Source organism: Lissotriton vulgaris, chromosome 3_1 (assembly GCF_964263255.1).
Source record: "Lissotriton vulgaris chromosome 3_1, aLisVul1.2, whole genome shotgun sequence".
Classification (NCBI taxonomy): Eukaryota; Metazoa; Chordata; class Amphibia; order Caudata; family Salamandridae; genus Lissotriton; species Lissotriton vulgaris.
This window is the reverse complement of record NC_141689.1, coordinates 1,062,452,953-1,062,470,462: the sequence shown is the minus strand read 5'-3', so window position 1 is coordinate 1,062,470,462 and position 17,510 is coordinate 1,062,452,953. Positions and strand designations below refer to the sequence as shown.

At 46.6% G+C, this 17,510-nt stretch overlaps 1 protein-coding gene across 5 annotated transcripts in view; it reads right to left on the bottom strand.

The window, feature by feature from the left end:
• The window catches only part of ACO1 (aconitase 1), a 533,052-nt gene that overhangs the window by 97,732 nt on the left and 417,810 nt on the right, over positions 1-17,510 (bottom strand). For all 5 annotated transcript variants that reach the window (XM_086961481.1, XM_086961482.1, XM_086961478.1 and 2 more), the window contains 3 exons: positions 12,726-12,810; positions 10,921-11,077; positions 10,596-10,720 (listed from right to left, as the gene is read on the bottom strand). In XM_086961481.1, coding sequence (XP_086817607.1) covers positions 10,596-10,720; positions 10,921-11,077; positions 12,726-12,810 — 367 coding nt within the window. The remainder of the gene's footprint in view (positions 1-10,595; positions 10,721-10,920; positions 11,078-12,725; positions 12,811-17,510) is intronic.

Here is a 17,510-nt window from a genome sequence, read left to right as displayed (position 1 = left end):
GGCGAAGGAAAAGGTTTAAAGGTGACTGAAGCACTGGATTCGTCCCCTGAGCCAATTGGATTCCTGTGATTAACGTGTAGGCTCCTACGCAGTTTGAACCTCTATACAGGGTTCACATAATTTTACTGGACCTGAATACTTAGGGGCGGGACTTGCATCTGATATTGCCCACTCCAGTTTTGAAAGTTATAGTGCAAGCCCGCAGGGGGAGTCTATTATTGCCCGCAGTGACGATCTACAATTGATTAGTTGAAACATGGCTGGGCTTGCTTCCAAGTTTAGGTGATGAGAACTGGTTAAGTTGCATAAGGGGCTCTCACCTGATTTGCCTCCAAGAAACATGGGCAACTACGAATACCTTTTTCTTAGAGGGTTATAAAACTTTTTTTGGGCCTACTATTTAATCATCCTCCGGTAGGGCTAAACGAGGCTTGATTATATTCATGTCACTGGAGATTAAGGGACGTGTCATTGAAATTAATACTGGGGTCCCACTTTACAAGCCATAAAAATTACATTATCTGGCTCAGTCGTTCATTATTTGATTAATTTTTATAACGCGCAAGCATGGTTCCAGTCAACCTCTTGTATCGAAAGCCTGAGGCAACATATTCAGTCAATTGTAAAATGTCAGCGAGGAATGATACATTTTATAATTGTGGGAGATTTTAACATACAACAGTGCAAAAAATCCATTGAGATTTCTAACACCCAATAGAAGTGTGTGTCTTCGCCTGGGTCACATCTAGATCATACAACTGAAGGGGGCGCACTAATGTAATTGCTTAATGACTTTAATCTTGTTTTCTCCTTAGACATGTTGACAAATACTGATGGTTAGGGACAAACCCTTTTGAGTAGATTTGATTCCTTTATGATGGATTTAGACCTTTCGGTCAACCTCACTAAATCCCAGGTTATGGTGATTGGGCCCAGGAATCCCAGTATGACATCCTTTAGCCTGAACAGGCACTTATTGGCAAAGGTGGAGAGTTTCGCCTACCTGGGTGTGCTATTTGACTCTCAGTTGGAAGCCCCTGGTTGGGGATAAAGGTCAGGAGCTCCGGAAGACCATAGGAACAGTCTTTCATTTGCTGCTAGGTTGGGTAGTAAACCTCTCCAAGCCCTTGTCAAGATGCATCAGGCCACGTTAGTGTCCAAAGCTCTATAAGGGACTGATATTCTGGGGTTTTTAGTACACACGTGAGCTTCAGATGGAGGAAAACCAACTTCTCAGATGTCTACTCGGTGTGCCCCAGAGTAAATTGTCCTTCAGTGTACATGAAGAGTTGGGGGTCATGTATTTAAGCAATCAGATTGCCTTGTGCCCTTTGCTGAGTTGGGTCAGGATCTGGTCTAGGGAGGAGCTGGGTCTGAGTCGAGTAATTATAAAGGATTGTATGGTACTTGATGAACAAGTTACTTACTTTCGGTAACTATATATCTGTAAGAAACATAGGGGAGTTATAGATTCCTTACTTGAGAATTACCCCCAGGCGTCAGACTGGATTCAGAAAGCTTTTCGTCAGAAGAACCTCTGCGCGTCGAAACGTGCCATTGGTTGGCTCAGCGAGAAAATTACAAAAAACAATTTGATGGACAGAATGTAGATCAATGTCTTACATTCACCCCAGTACAAGGATCTGGGCCTAAATCCATCGTTTTTTGCACTCCACACCACCCTGGGTCAGATAATGGCTTTATGCAAATCAGCTCTGACCCTGTGCCCCATGGGAACAGTCCAGTCCGAACTACAACAGCCAGATCTTTCCCAGACCGGAATCAAGCATCCGAGGACCGGACCAGTTTCGAGGTAACACCTCTCATCAGCCCGGCTAGCTTGACTCCAGTGGTGTGGAGGCTCTGGGACCCACGTCTGAGCTACCCCAGTACACTCAGGGAGAAAATTACAAAAAACAATTTGATGGACAGAATGTAGATCAATGTCTTACATTCACCCCAGTACAAGGATCTGGGCCTAAATCCATCGTTTTTTGCACTCCACACCACCCTGGGTCAGATAATGGCTTTATGCAAATCAGCTCTGACCCTGTGCCCCATGGGAACAGTCCAGTCCGAACTACAACAGCCATATCTTTCCCAGACCGGAATCAAGCATCCGAGGACCGGACCGGTTCCGAGGTAACACCTCTCATCAGCCCGGCTAGCTTGACTCCAGTGGTGTGGAGGCTCTGGGACCCACGTCTGAGCTACCCCAGTACACTCAGGGAGAAAATTACAAAAAACAATTTGATGGACAGAATGTAGATCAATGTCTTACATTCACCCCAGTACAAGGATCTGGGCCTAAATCCATCGTTTTTTGCACTCCACACCACCCTGGGTCAGATAATGGCTTTATGCAAATCAGCTCTGACCCTGTGCCCCAGGGGAACAGTCCAGTCCGAACTACAACAGCCATATCTTTCCCAGACCGGAATCAAGCATCCGAGGACCGGACCGGTTTCGAGGTAACACCTCTCATCAGCCCGGCTAGCTTGGTTGGCTCAGCGTCCATCGTTGGCGTCGTGGTCGCCGGGATGACATCGCGGGAGTTGCTTAGATGCCACCCTCGCGCGGGGACATCAGTTCTGTACACGACTTTCCGCACCAGAAACGCAGAGCCATGCAGGACACTGACCACTGGTGCATATAATTAGGGCCCTGAAAGGATATCCTTAACCCTCGAAATCAGGACGCGGAACGGGGAGGATGGGTGGGGCCGTAAGGAATCTATAACTAACCTATGTTTCCTACAGAAATAGCGTTACCGAATGTATGTAACTTGTTCATATGACAGAAACATGTTAGTTATAGATTCATTACCTTAGAATAAATACCCCAGCAATACCAACCCCGGATATGGGTCTGCGAACCAAGATCACACCAGAAAGTCCTGGAGAACAGAACGGCCAAAGAAGCAGTCTCTCCGGACTGTACTGTCAAGGCAGTAGTGTTTCGTAAATGTGTGCAACGAAGCCCACGTAGCTGCCTCACAGAGGTCATTCAGAGGGACGCCTCGTCCCAAAGCAGTAGTTGCTGCTGTCGACCTGGTGGAATGGGCGACCAGCCCCACTGGAGGCTCCTTCTTTGCCAGAGAATAGCAGGCTTTGATACAAAAAACGACCCATCAGGAGATGGTCCGCTTGTGTACGGTCCGACTTTTCTTGGCGCCCATGTAGCCAACAAAGAGTTGGTCATTCACCCAGAACTTGGTGGGTTCCAGATAAAAGGAAAACGCATGTTTTGAGTCCAGACGGTGGAGCCTCTCTTCCTCTTTCGAAGGATGCGGAGGCGGAAAGAAGGTGGGCAAAGTGATGGTCTGCCTGATGTGAAAGGCAGTGACAACCTTGGGCAGGAAGGATAAACGAGTCCTGAGAACTACCTTGTTCGGATGGAAAGACAAGAATGGAGGCTTGGATGAAATAGCCTGGAGCTTACTCACTCTTCTGACAGATGTGCTGGCTACCAGGAATGCAGTTTTAAGCGTCAGCAGTCTCAAAGGACAGTTATGAAGCAGCTTAAAGGGAGTACACATTAAATAGGTTAAGACTAGATTCAATTCCCACAGGCATAAGGAAGGGAATAGGAGGAAAGAGATGAGTTATGCCTAGCCTTTCAAGAAGCGATTAACAACCGGGGACTGGAAAAGAGAAGGGTGATCTGGAAGCCGAAGGAAAGTAGAGATGGCCGCGAGATAACCCTTGATAGTGACCAGAGCAAAGCCCTGCTGGGCAGAAGAAAGAAGGAACATGAGAACCTCAGAAAGAGGGGCAGAGAGGGAATCCCCAGCCTTTGCTGTGCACCATGCCACAAAATTGTTCTACCGGTAGGCGTACACCGTCTTAGTGGGGGGAAGCCTGGCTGCCAAGATTACATCACAGACTTCGGGAGGCAGGTTAAAAGACGTCAACTGCCGCCACTCAATCTCCACGCAAGGAGGTGGAGGCTGGACAGGTTTGGGTGGAGGACCGTCCCCTGTTGCTGTGACAGAAGATACTCCCAAAGAGTCAGACGGGTCGGAGGATCGATGGCCATGTTGAGCAGCTCGGGATACCAGACTCTTCGTGCCAAATCTGGAGCCACAAGGATGACTTGGGCCCGGTTGCGCTGGATCTTGTTCAGCACTCTGGGCAGAAGTGGTATAGACCGAAAGGCGCAAAACAGACCGCAACTTCACTCGTGACGAAAAGCGTCGCCTAGCGATTGACACCTTGGAAATTCCAATGCGCAGAGTTGCTGACATTGTGTGTTCACTTAGGTGGCGAATAGATCTAATCAAAGCTCTCCCCACTGTCGAAAGAGACCTTGCACCACCTCAGAGTGAAGACACCATTTGTGATCCATCATGCATTTGCAGCGGAGTTAGTCGGCCCTGGAGTTTAGTGAACCGGCAGGTGTTGAACCACCAGGGATATGCCCTCATGTTCCAGTCACGTCCAGAGGCGGAGGGCCTCCTGAAATAGAGCCCACCCGCCCTGTTATTTGCAGTACCATTTGGCGGTGGTGTTGTCAGTGAATACCTGCAAAACTCTTCCCCGGACAGAGGGAAGGAATGCTTTCAGCGCAAGATGGCTCACCTGAAGCTCCGAAAGGTTGATGTGGAGCTCGGACTCCACTGGAGACCAGAGGCCTTTGATCTCCCCCTCTCCCATGTGGTCACCCCATCCCATAAGGGATGAGTCTGTCACCACTATGTGTTCTGGTTGGGGAAGGGAGAGGGACTTGCAGTTGACCCAATCCTGGCTTGTGAGCCACCACTGCAATTGTAGTGCAGTGCCCTCCGAGATATGGATGCAATTGGACAGTTTCCCAAGATGCTGTGCCCACTGGAACTTCAGGTTCCACTGCAGAGCCCGCATATGCCACCTGGCATGATCGACCAGTAGGATACACGCCACGAGGCCCAGCAGCCTCCGGGTCATCCTGACCGAAACACAGGATAGAGGCTGAAAGATCAGAATCATAGCCCGAATATCCCGGACTCTCTGTTCGGGCGGATATACCCGAAACCGCGTTGTGTCCAGAACCGCTCCAATTAAGAGGAGCTTCTGAGAGGGAATCAGGTGTGACTTCCGCACATTGATGGAGAACCCTAGCGAATGCAGCAGGTCGGCCCTAGTCTAGAGGTGGGAGACTACTGCCTGGGGCGAGCCCACCTTCAACAGCCAGTCGTCGAGATAGGGAAGACTGAACCCCGTGATCTGCGCAGATGAGCTGCGACCACCGCCATCACTTTTGTGAAAACCTGAGGGGCGCTGGTAAGGCCAAAGGGGAGCAGGGTAAACTGAAAGTGCTCGTGGCCTACCGTGAACCGCAGGCAACGCCGGTGGGCTGGCAGGACGGGGATGTGAAAATAAGTGTCCTGCAAGCCCAACGCTACCCTCCAGTCTTCTGGGTCGAGGGCAGACAAGACCCGAGCGAGCATCAACATCTTGAACTTCTCTTTCTGGAGGAAGCGGTTGACGTTCCTGAGATCCAAGCTAGAACGCAGGCCATTGTCCTTCTTGGGTACCAGAGAGTAGTGGGAGAAACAACCACGACCTACTTCAGGGACAGGAACGTGCTCGCTGGCTCCTTGGCCAAGAGAGCCGTAACTTCTTGTTGGAGAAGGCCCAGGTGATCCTCTGACATGCGGTAGTATGGAGGTGGCATGGTGGGAGGGGTAGCCTCGAAGGGGAGGGAGTAGCCCCTTTGGACTATCTGCAAAACCCACCTGTCTGACGTGATGGTGCGTCCGTGGGGGAGGTGATGGCGGATCCTGTCGCCACTGGCATTTGATGGGCCTGAAAGATTGGACTAGGAAGGTTTGGAGGCTGCAGCAGAAGGGGGGGTTGGTGGACTGGCCCACCCGCTGGCCCCATAATCACGGCAGTGGTTCCCATGTCCCTGGCTGCGGGAAGGTTGGGAAACTTGCTGCGGTCTGTGGCTCTGGACGGGATGTAGTAGGGCTCACCTTCCGTAGCCACGAAAGGGGTGAAAAGCAGACTGCTCAGGGCGGTTTAAGAGGCCCAAGGACTTGGCCGTACCCCGTGAGTCCTTGAAACGCTCTAAAGAATTGTGCGCTTTGTCGCAAAAAAGGCGACTGCCATCAAAAGGCATGTCCTTGAGGGTATTCTGGACATCCCCGAAAAGCCAGTGGATCTCATCCAGGCGTAGTGACGAAGGGCTACTAACGTGGCAATAGTTGTGCCCAGTCGGCGGTATCCAGCCCACAACGGATGGTAAACTTTGCCGCATCTCTCCCGGCGGCAACAGCCTGGGAGAGCACTGTCCAGGCCTCCTCCTGACACTGAGGCAGCACCTGCGCCACCATATCCCACACAGAGACAATAACTGAATAGACATGCAGTGTTTGCCGACCGCAGTCCCAAGCTGGCGGAAGACAATCTTCTTTCCAAGATAATCCAGCTTCTTGGATTCCCCTTTCAGTGGAGCAGTAGGGAAGACGCTTTTAGAAGCGGAGGCTTGGACCGCCAAGGTCTCCTGGGTGAGATTTCTGGAGAGGAGAGTGGGGTCGCCCAGAGCCAGGCGATGGCGGGCAATCATCCTATCCATTGGAGCCCTCGTGTTGGGCCTGGCCCAGGAGCCCAAAAGGAAGTCGGTAAGGGCCGCATTAAATGGCAGCAGGGGCTCCGAAGAGCTTGCAGTCGGCTGAAGCACCTCTGTCAGGAGGTTAGTCCTGACCGCCACCGTAGGAAGCTCGAAGTTGACAGCCTTGGCCGCCCTACGAAACACCACTGCGTATGACGCTCCCTCCTCTGCAGCCACGGTAGGAGGAGACAACATGCCAAGGTCAGGGGAGGTGTCTAGACCACTGGCAACACCAAGTTCCACTCTCCAGTCCTGCTCAGAGTCTAGCTGATAAGTTAGAGTGTCACCCGACACCTCCCAGTCCTCCTCATCCTCCGGGTGCCAATCTGGCCGAAATGGGACCCCAGGAGTGAACAGGGGTACAAAAACCCCTCTCGGCGCCGAACCAGACGTCGGGCGACGCCGGTTTAGCTCCACATTAGGATGGAGGCTGGGGTTGACGTCGGCAGAGGGCACGACCGGTTGCTGTGCTGGGGGAAGCCGCGTTGGTGGAGGACTTATAAGGTCAACCGGCGCCAGTCCGGATCCAGGCCTGGATCCAAGGGGGGCCTGCGGTGCCGTGGCAAAAGCCGTTGGCGGAAAAGGCCATGCTTTGGTCCCTCTACCAAGTCTGCGGGGCCCGAAGGAGCTCCGGTGGGTTCAGGCCCCGGGTCACCCCGGGAAAGGAGGGAAACCCGAAGTCGAATCTTCGGCATTCGCGGGCAGAGTCGCACCGCCTGCATCCCCTTCTCGTCAGCCGACCGACAGGGAGAAGTCGAAGAGAGACGATGCTTCTTTGACTTCTTGTGCTTCGACTTACCCGACCCAGAGTGTGAGACTTCGAAGACTTGGAAGAGCGAAGATGGCTCCGCGACCGGTCCCTTGACCTCCCTTGAGACTGGGACCTCGAAATACGTGGAGCCGACTGCAGGTGGTCAAGAAGCTTTCAGGACCGCTTCAGCAAAGTCTTTGGAGCCATGGACCGGCAGCCGGAGCACGACTTGGGGTCTTAGTCCGCTCCAGGCAAAAGAGGCACACGTGGTGCGGATCCGTAACTAACATCAGTCGGCTACAGGAACTGCATGCCTTGAATCCGGGCATTCCTACATGCACCAGGAGTCGTAGACTCAAAAAAGACGGCGACCAAAGTCGCTCAAAAAGATCAGTCAAAAAGTGAATGGAGGTACTGCTCTGTCTGGATCTGTGCTGGCGAAAAAGAAATAACTGACATCAGGTCGCCAGGGCGGCGTCCAAGTAGCTCCCGTGACGCCACCTTACGATGCGCAGAGGTACTGCAGCCGGCTGAAGCACCTCTGTCAGGAGGTTAGTCCTGACCGCCACCGTAGGAAGCTCGAAGTGGACACCCTCAGCCGCCCTACGAAACACCACTGCGTATGGCGCTCCCTCCTCTGCAGCCACGGTAGGAGGAGACAACATGCCAAGGTCAGGGGAGGTGTCTAGACCACTGGCAACCCCCAGTTCCTCTCTCCACTCCTGCTCAGAGTCTAGCTGATAAGTTAGAGGGACACCTGACACAACCCAGTCCTCCTCATCCTCCGGGTGCCAATCTGGCCGAAATGTGACCCCAGGAGTGAACAGGGGCACAAAAACCCCTTCGGCGCCGAACCAGATGTCGGGGGACGCCCGTTTAGCTCCACATTAGGATGGAGGCTGGGGTTGATGCCGGCCGAGGGCACGACTGGTTGCGGTGCTGGGGGAAGCCGCGCTGGTTGAGGAGTTATAAGGTCAACCGGCTGCAGGTGCTCAAGAAGCTTTCAGGACCGCTCCAGCAAAGTCTTTGGAGCCATGGACCGGCAGCCGGAGCACGACTTGGGGTCGTAGTCCGCTCCAGGCAAAAGAGGCACACGTGGTGCGGATCCGTAACTAACATCAGTCGGCTACAGGAACTGCATGCCTTGAATCCGGGCATCCCTACATGCACCAGGAGTCGTAGACTCAAAAAAGACGGCGACCAAAGTCGCTCAAAAAGATCAGTCAAAAAGTGACTGGAAGTACTGCTCTGTCTGGATCTGTGCTGGCGAAAAAGAAAGAACTGACATCAGGTCGCCAGGGCGGCGTCCAAGTAGCTCCCGTGACGCCACCTTACGACGCGCAGAGGTACTGCTGACTAAAAACTTTCCGGATACAGTCTAATTCGAAGGTAAGGAATCTATAACTAACATGTTTCTTTCAGATCAGGCCTATAAAATGATATGGGTTAAGTATATAGGGGACTCTCTCTTTCCAATCTGGGAAGGAGGAAGCTGTTTACCAATCTAGAGGATATCTGCAGAGGGGACCACAAATGGGCAAAGGTCCATTTCATGAAACAGGTGAAACTTTCTAGGGAGGGGACAGAGCTGTCGAAACCCACGGTTAGGAAATATGTTCTGACAATCACCACACTGGTCATGGAGCCATATCTAACTTTTGTAAAAAAATAATAGGGATAGATATCTGCTCAGAAGACTCCTATTTAATTTACTGCACCTAACATTTGTCACCTCAAAAGAAAGTTTTGATCTATATTCTCTGGGTCCTTACAATTGTGACAATACATCGCCTCAGAATGACAAACTTTGTCTTGCACGTTTTATACAGAACCAAGGATGTTTTTATTGTAACCGCTTTAAAAAGGAAAAGTTTCTCACAAGTCCATCCTGCTTTTATAGGTTTACATAGGTTTTCCGATGAATATGTCGTAGCGAATATTATAAGTTACTAAAGTGCTGTAATTATCATACGGAATAACTGCAACGAGTACCGGAATGTTTTAGCACTTGTATATTTATTCATTTTCTTTTTCTGTACACAATGTTCTTATATTGAGGCTATCATGACATTTTTATGTACTGTTTTTACAGATGTTTGGTCTTATACGGTTTTAACTAAAACCATATAAAGGATTTGTTGATAATGACTGCAGCACTTTAACCGAGCAGAGCTCAGGGAGACCCCCTCACACATGACGTGCGTTTAGAAATCAAAGGTATAGTGGCCCTGCAGGGGAAGAGTGCTTCAGGGTCTGTGGTCTGACTGGTTGAGGTTTCGTTCTTATAAAACAATGTGAAATGGTTACAAAAGTCACTTGGTTTCTCTATAGCTTTCAAAGCTTCTGTATGACACAGATTGTTAATATAACCGTGGGACTCCAATCATGACAACGGGTAAGATTCAATTATGTGAATCTATGAAAGAATCCATACTGGAGAATCTGCCTTATATGCCACGACTTCTTTCTCCACAAAAGTTTGATGACATTACTCCAATTCTGGTCTAGATATACTGGCTTCTCATCAAGATCAGAATCAAATTTAAGCGAGGGTGTCTTGCCTACAAAGCACCCACTCAAACTCTCCTCCGGATCTGGCTACTTTCCTTAAGATATATAGCAGCATGAGAAATCTCAGGAGCAAAATGAATCTTCCTCTGAAAAACCTCAAGTATAGAAGCTCAGGTGCACTGCATTAACCACTCTGGTGCCACCTCTCTTTTGGAACCCTCTTCCTGCTGAAATCAGGACCAAACCTACCCTTCAAAATCCCTCCTCCCCCTAAAGAACATTGATTCAAACTGTACTTGTCTCAATGACTCAACTACATTTGGTTACTTGTGTATGCTTACTTCCACCTCTCATCTCCCTGTAATGGCAGTCCATTCTGACTTCTTACCCTCTCCAGCTCCCCTCACTCCTGCCTGCTCCTTCCCTCTCCCTCCAGTAACCTCTTAGGTTTGGATTCCTAATTTGATGGATGACCTTTCCCTGCTTCTTTCCCTTGTTCCCCTCTCTCCTGTTCCTGCTCCCCCACCCCCATCTTCTCTTTGTCCCTCTGTTCTCTGCCCCTTCTTACTCTTGTTTCTGTTTGATGTATGACTGTTGTATCAGTGTTGCTGTTGATATGTAAAGCACTCCTATATCTCTGTACACATACACTACATAAATATGTTAAATAAAAAAATTGTGGTTTATTATAAAAAAGAACTAAATGTAACATTTAATTTGGAATACAAGATCAACTTACCTCAATTTTTTCATACACTTCTTTAAACATTCCAGGGATGACAAACTCTCTTTCAACATCTTGAATTTCATCTCTGGTAGGCCAGATATCTCGTAAGAAAATTGGTTTTCCTTCTGCGTTTTCTCCTAATGTACAGTAAACAATATAAATACATCCAAAAGTACAGTTAATGAAACAGATTATGGTACATCAGCAATATACAGACTGCAACAAGAAGATTTGGGTGGAAAGAACTTTCAGCCCTTTTTAAAAAACGTTCACAACACATAAAAATGGCAAAGGCAGGAAGATTAATACAAAACAATCAATTCTCAAAGTATCTTACCCAAGGGATCTTTTTCAAAATCAATTCTTATGGTGCCAGCAATGGCATATGCAATTACTAGTGGTGGAGAAGCCAAATAGTTTGCACGTGTGTTGGGATGTACACGACCTTCGAAATTCCTATTCCCTGACAAAACACCAACTGCTACAAGGTCTCCCTGTGAACAAAACAACCAAGAAATTAAATACAAATGTGAAACAAACAAGAGAAAGGCAGAGTGGATGTGGGGACAGTAAATCTCGATTTAGGAGATTTGTTTCTCAAGTGAAATGAGAAGGAAAAAAAAAGTCCTTAAAGACGGAATGTCAACTGGCCCATTCTAAATGTATGAAAAGAACAGTGTCAAAGCTTTAAAAAACACACACATTGAGGTCTCACTTCTTAAGTACCCGAATCTAACTCTCTAAAGCTGAATGCAAAGACACTCAACATAACAAAGGTATCCAACAAGCTTAAAATAATTCACCTTAAGTTGCCTAGTAATTTACATACCTGAAACATGGAAAGAGAAATCGAACATTAGATACTCCCACCCTATATTAAATACTATTCACAGGAGGAGAGCAGCATGATTCGCCAGGTAAATATGACATGTGACAGAAATGAGTTGGAGATCGCAAATATGTTGTGTTAAGGTAGATTTCTCAAGAGGAATTTCTAGGTACATTCTGAAACAAGGGAACCTATCTCAGCTGTTGATTAGGCTGCATAAAGTAAAACCAAGCTAATATGTAACAAATGCTAGAAATATTCAATACTGAAGACCAAAATGCAGCTTTTCCTACATGTTATTTATATGGCGACTCAAAACCATAGAGGACCGTATACAATTGAATACACTGAAACGACTCAGATGATGACAGTACTAGTTGGCAGAGTCCAATGTTTAATGTTTCACAAATGCTTCAGATGTGCTGGTTTGCCGTTTAGGTTTAACTCAAAAGTCTTCCGGTTGTTGACCAAACCAAACTGATGCGGTTTTCCCTTACCTCCTGCACCACTAGCCTAGGACCAGCTACCCTACTGCAAAGCGACAATTCCTTGATAGGCCTTTTAGCTGTTTTCTCAGGCACTTGATGCCAGTTATTTGGCATCTCTAGTCCTTAGTAGTGAGTTTGTAGACTTGCTCTCACTGCATTTATCGTGTTCAAGTGTTTTTACTCCTGAAACATTTGGTATTTCTATAGCCTGCTTCCATTGTCTTCTGCCAAATTAATACACCAGACTCTACTTCTCTGCTTGTCAGGCTTTTGTCTTCCCTGGATGTCCCAGTCTCATAACAATAAAAGTGGCTAATAAAATGACCAGCACCATTGGCTACCTCAATGCATTCCTACCATCATATGTAAGATCACTGCTACAAGTAACTGAGCACTGCACATTCAAAAAACATTCTCTTTGCTAGTTCATCACTTTGTGAAAAGTAGATCCTGTGACTCAAATAGCCCTAATAACTTCATATATTCAAGAAAGCCCCATGGGCTGCCAAAACATTGCTGTTTGAAAACGAAAGCAGATTCACAGGCTTAACAGATCGTCTCAAAGCTTCTTGTGAGATAAATTGCAGAACCAATGACTCGTTACCAAAACAACCATCGATTACTTTATTTTGACAGTCTGTAACAATTGCAGAAGGACAGAAAAGACACTTAGTAGCAGTTATCAAATTGAATCTCTCAACAATGTTTTCTCAAAAGGGCTTTGTACAAGGTATATGAAGATACCCATATTGTCAGTTAAAAACTCTGAAATATAGGCAGTGATTAAATTTTTAGAGTAATATATATTTTTACAAGTTAACATACCTGAGTTATGGCTTCTACAACACTATCTGGCAGAGGGCCGCTGTTTCCGATGCAGGTCATACACCCATATCCTACCACATCAAATCTAGGTGGAAATTACAAATATAAAAGATAAGCACAACAGGGAGCAGTTGCTATAATTATTAAACACTGCTTAAAGAGGTAAGTTGAAGAATTTTACGGCTGGATACATTGACCGAATTTAGGACTATTTCACTATCTAGTCAACGCCATGCATTAAATACTGCCTGTGAGAGATTAATTACAGTTAAGTGACCATCACAAAAATAAAATAAAGAAAATACAAAAAAATAAATCAATAATGAAACCACAGGTAGTACGAAGGATATGGATGCATTGTACTGGAGAGAGAAAAAATATGCCAGAAAGTGCGAAAATTAGATCAGGGATGGATTCCACAGAGTTCTGAAATAACTTATCTAATACTTAAAATACAATGAGTAGTTAACATCTACAGTAGGGAGAAGGGCAACATTTAAGCCTTTGAGAGTCCGCAGTTAGAGTCTTGGAATAAGAAGGGTCAGTGAAGAGGTATATATATATATATATATATATATATATATATATATATATATATATATATATATATATATATATATATATTTTCTATATATATATATTCTACACACATACACACACATGTTGCAGCCACTTCGTTTTCCGGTTGCTCCAAGCTTCAGTAATTGCGGAGGTCCTGCGCAGGTACCGGTTACCCTCAAAATTACGAACAGCATTTAATCCTTCTTCAAGGAAAATAACAGCGCAGGACACCACTGGATGCTGAAGTTGATTTATTCAAGGCAAAAAAATGTGAGCTGCCAACCGACGCGCTTCGCCAGCTACGGCTTGGTCACGGTGACCAAGCCGTAGCTGGCAAAACGCGTCGGTTGGCAGCTCACATTTTTTTGCCTTGAATAAATCAACTTAAGCAGCCAGTGGTGTCCTGCGCTGTTATTTTCCTTGAAGAAGGATTAAACGCTGTTCGTAATATATATACACATATACACATACACACACATACATACACACAAAAAAAAGGTTACAGGGAACATTATAGTTGGGTTCAGATTTTACACACACAAAACCATAGAAGTGCAGCAGTTCTAGTTGGTTATCTCAAGTAGCTTTAGCGGGTGCCCTAAGCTAACTAGGATTCGTGCCACAAGCCATGCAGTTTTCTCATCAATAATTTCACTGCAAATGTTGCAGTGATATCAATGATGTAATAGCAGAGGTCATGAGTAATGTAATATTTGGTGTAATTATCAGTGCATGGCGAGGGCACAAATTATTGTTACCTTAGGGCATGAGTTCTAGTTACTGATGAACTTCTATGGATTTCTGTGGGTAAAATCTGAACCCAACTATAACGTCCCTGTAACCTTTGTTTTTTTGTGCACATTTCTAAGGTTTTGCAATTTTAACTATAACATCCCTGTTGTAACCTTTGGTTTATTCAGTGAATATATACAAGTTTTTTAAGGCTATTTTCTAACTATAATGTCACCGTAACCTTTGGATTTTCAGTGAATGTCTATGGTTTTTAATGCTATATCTTAACTAGAACATCCCTATAACCTGGGGGTGAGAGTGGCTGTTTGGGGGGTGTGAGTGGCTGTTTGGGGGGTGTGAGTGGTGTGTGGGTCAGTGCATGTGACCGGTTGTGTGGGTATAAGAGTGGCTGTGTGGGTCTGAGTGGGTGTGTGAGGTGTGTATAGGTGTGCACATGGGTTTTTGAGTTTGTCAGTGTGTGATGAGTGCCTCTAAGTGGGGGTGTGTGTGAGTGGCTGTAAGGGTATGTGAGTGATTGTGCAAGTGTGTGTGTGTGCTACTGGTTGTGTGGGTCTGTGAGTGAGGGTGCCAGTGGTTTTGTGTGTCTCTGAGTGAATGGCTGTACAGGTGTGAAAATGGCTGCACAGGTGCAAGTGTGGCAGTACAGGTGTGTGAGTTGTTGTGTGGGTGTGTGAGAGTGTGTTAGTGGGTCTCTAAGGGGTGTACTTCTTGGGGGATCTGGATCTGTCGCAGATTCACATGGGGGCCCCAATGAGTGTTGCAGTAGATCCGCGGATGCTCGTGAGCCGCCCTCATACAAATTTTCGTAAAATTTCTTGCCCATGAGGGTTCCATCACAGACCCCTCCAACTTCTATCCCGACCCCTTATACACCATTTCCACTTTATTCCCACCCCTCACCCCATTGGAACCATGCCCCAATTGGCAAAATGGCGGCCAGAACTTTTCTTTCAGGTTGAGGCCAACCAATCACGGCATCACTTTTGGCGTGTGGATCCGTAAATGTAAATATACATAAATCTTGGTCTTAAAGAACTCAAAAACTACTGAAGATATGTTCACCAAATTACAAAAAGACTTTTTCTGGACCAAGATCTAGCTTTCTGCCAAATTTGGGGTAATTCAGTTAAGCTGTTCCGCTGTAGTCGTGGCTAAAATCCGTTTTGGGACACCCCCCTTTTCTCAGCCCTCACTTGTAAATCACCTCCAAACTTTTCAGAAAGCAGCTGTATTTAGACCCTCCAGGATTTTGCAATTTTCCTCAAAATCTGCACTTTTATAAAAAAATGCTGCAATTTTTACAAAAGTGCCCGCAAAATTGAAGGTATGCAGGCGGAGACAAACTAAAAAGGCACTATATGCAACTGCAACAGGCCTCAGACATATACTAATCAAAGTCATAAGCACTGAATTATCTCCGCCCACGTGCGGGAACAGGGAGCATATACAAAAATACATATATATGTGTATGTATTAGAAGATGAGTACATAGTAAGAAATAAACACACACATATACATGTATAACATAAAAAATATGCAGCCCCAAACATATCCAATAGGCTAAGCAGCCAGAGATGCATGCATTTCTCTAGTATGAAAATAACATATAAACATATAATGTAAGCGAAGGACATGTACAGTAATAGCATTCTGCAAAAAAACTTTAATTTTCATCTAAGAAAACACGTAATGGCAGGCAATTAGCCTAAAGAAGGCTGCATAAATAAATAACATCCCTGTACAGAATAGGAAACTGGCACCTCGCTTTAAAGGCCTCAGAAACCCAGAGCACTTTGCCTTTAAGGCCTCCAGGAGACCCCTGCTGCCATCATGCACCACAGGTGACAGTTAGGTCAGTTCTTTTGTAGGGTATAAGAAACCTGTAGGAACCTGCATCAAAGATGCAAGAATACAGAGTAAACTGTTAATGCTTTTCTGGGGAGGCGGGAGGGTTGCTTATGACTTCGATGAGTATACCCCAGAAGGGAACTAGGATTACAGGTAAGTAACCTATCTTTCTCTTCCAGGTGATACTCATCAATAGTCATAAGCACTGAATAGAGTAGCAAGCCCATACCCACGGATGAGCAAAAAACAGCTAACTAAATTGACGTACACATGTTAAACAGTATTAGCAAACAAGTTTCTCAGCGAGGTTTACTCAACCTGAGCATCTGCCTGCGTGTCAGCATCTAAACAGTAGTGGCGAGTAAAGGTATGAACTGATCGCCATGTAGCTGCTTTACAAATTTCATGGGGACATTCCTCAGGAGAGCCGTGGTAGTGGAATAGGCCTTAGGCTTCCTCGGAAGGGATTTGTTGGCCAATTGGTATGACAGTAGAATACAAGATACTATGCATCTAGAAAAGGATCTTTTGCAAGCTGCAGAACCTGTATTAACAGGACCATAGTGAATAAACAAACGTTCCGAGTTCCTCAGTGTCTTTGTTCTGTCCAAATAAAACTTCAGAACCCTCTTGAGATCTAGGGAGTGGCGAGATCTTTCCGGAGGATTCGGAAAAAAGTAGGTAAAGTGATAGTCTGGTTAATATGCAAGTCCGAGACTACTTTAGGCAAAATACTAGGATGTGTTTTGAGAACTACTCTGTTAGCGTGAAACACAGTATAAGGTTCCTTACAGCAAAAAGCCTGGATCTCAATGACCCTGTGAGCATATGTAATGGCCACCAGGACGCAGCGTTCCATGTTAAATGCTGCAAGGAAGCTTTATGGATAGGCTCAAAAGGAGCCCCCATCAACTTTGTTAACACAATGTTAAGCTCCCATGGAGGAGAGGGAGACCCGACTGGTGGGTAAACCTTTAAGCCCTCAAGAGAATCCTTTACCACCGGAATTCTAAACAAAGAAGTCTGGTTGGGGGAATTCCTATAGGCTGTGATTGCTGCAAGGTGGACTTTGATAGAAGCGAACTGAAGACCAGATCGAGCCAAATGCAGCAAGTAGAGTAAAATCACCTGTTGCTGACCCCGTGACTAAAGTCTGGTTTGGAGGGTCCTGGTGGAAAGGGACTCCCTTCATCAGGTGTGATCGCTTCATCCACCACCAGATGGAGTCTTTGGCTGATTGATGGAGGATTACATGATCCTCCCAGCGCCCTGATACTTGCATCCACTGGTCCTCCAAGCATTGTTGTAGCGGATGCATGTGTAATCGTGCGTTTGGCACTATGAGGATGCACAACGCCATCGATCCCAGTAGTGTTGACACCTGTCGAACTGTTGGGAGATGCGTGTGAAGGAGGGTCAGGCATTTTCCTTGGATTGATGACAACCTCTTCTACGAAGGGCACATGCTTGCTTTTTCGATGTCCAGGAAGGAGCCTAGGTAATGGACCTTTTGCATTGGATTTAGTATGTAGTTTCTTGAATTTGACGTGAAGGCCCAAGTTGTGGAGAAGCTGAAGGCAGCACGAGAGATGATCCTTCAGCAGAGTTGGAGATGAGCTCTTC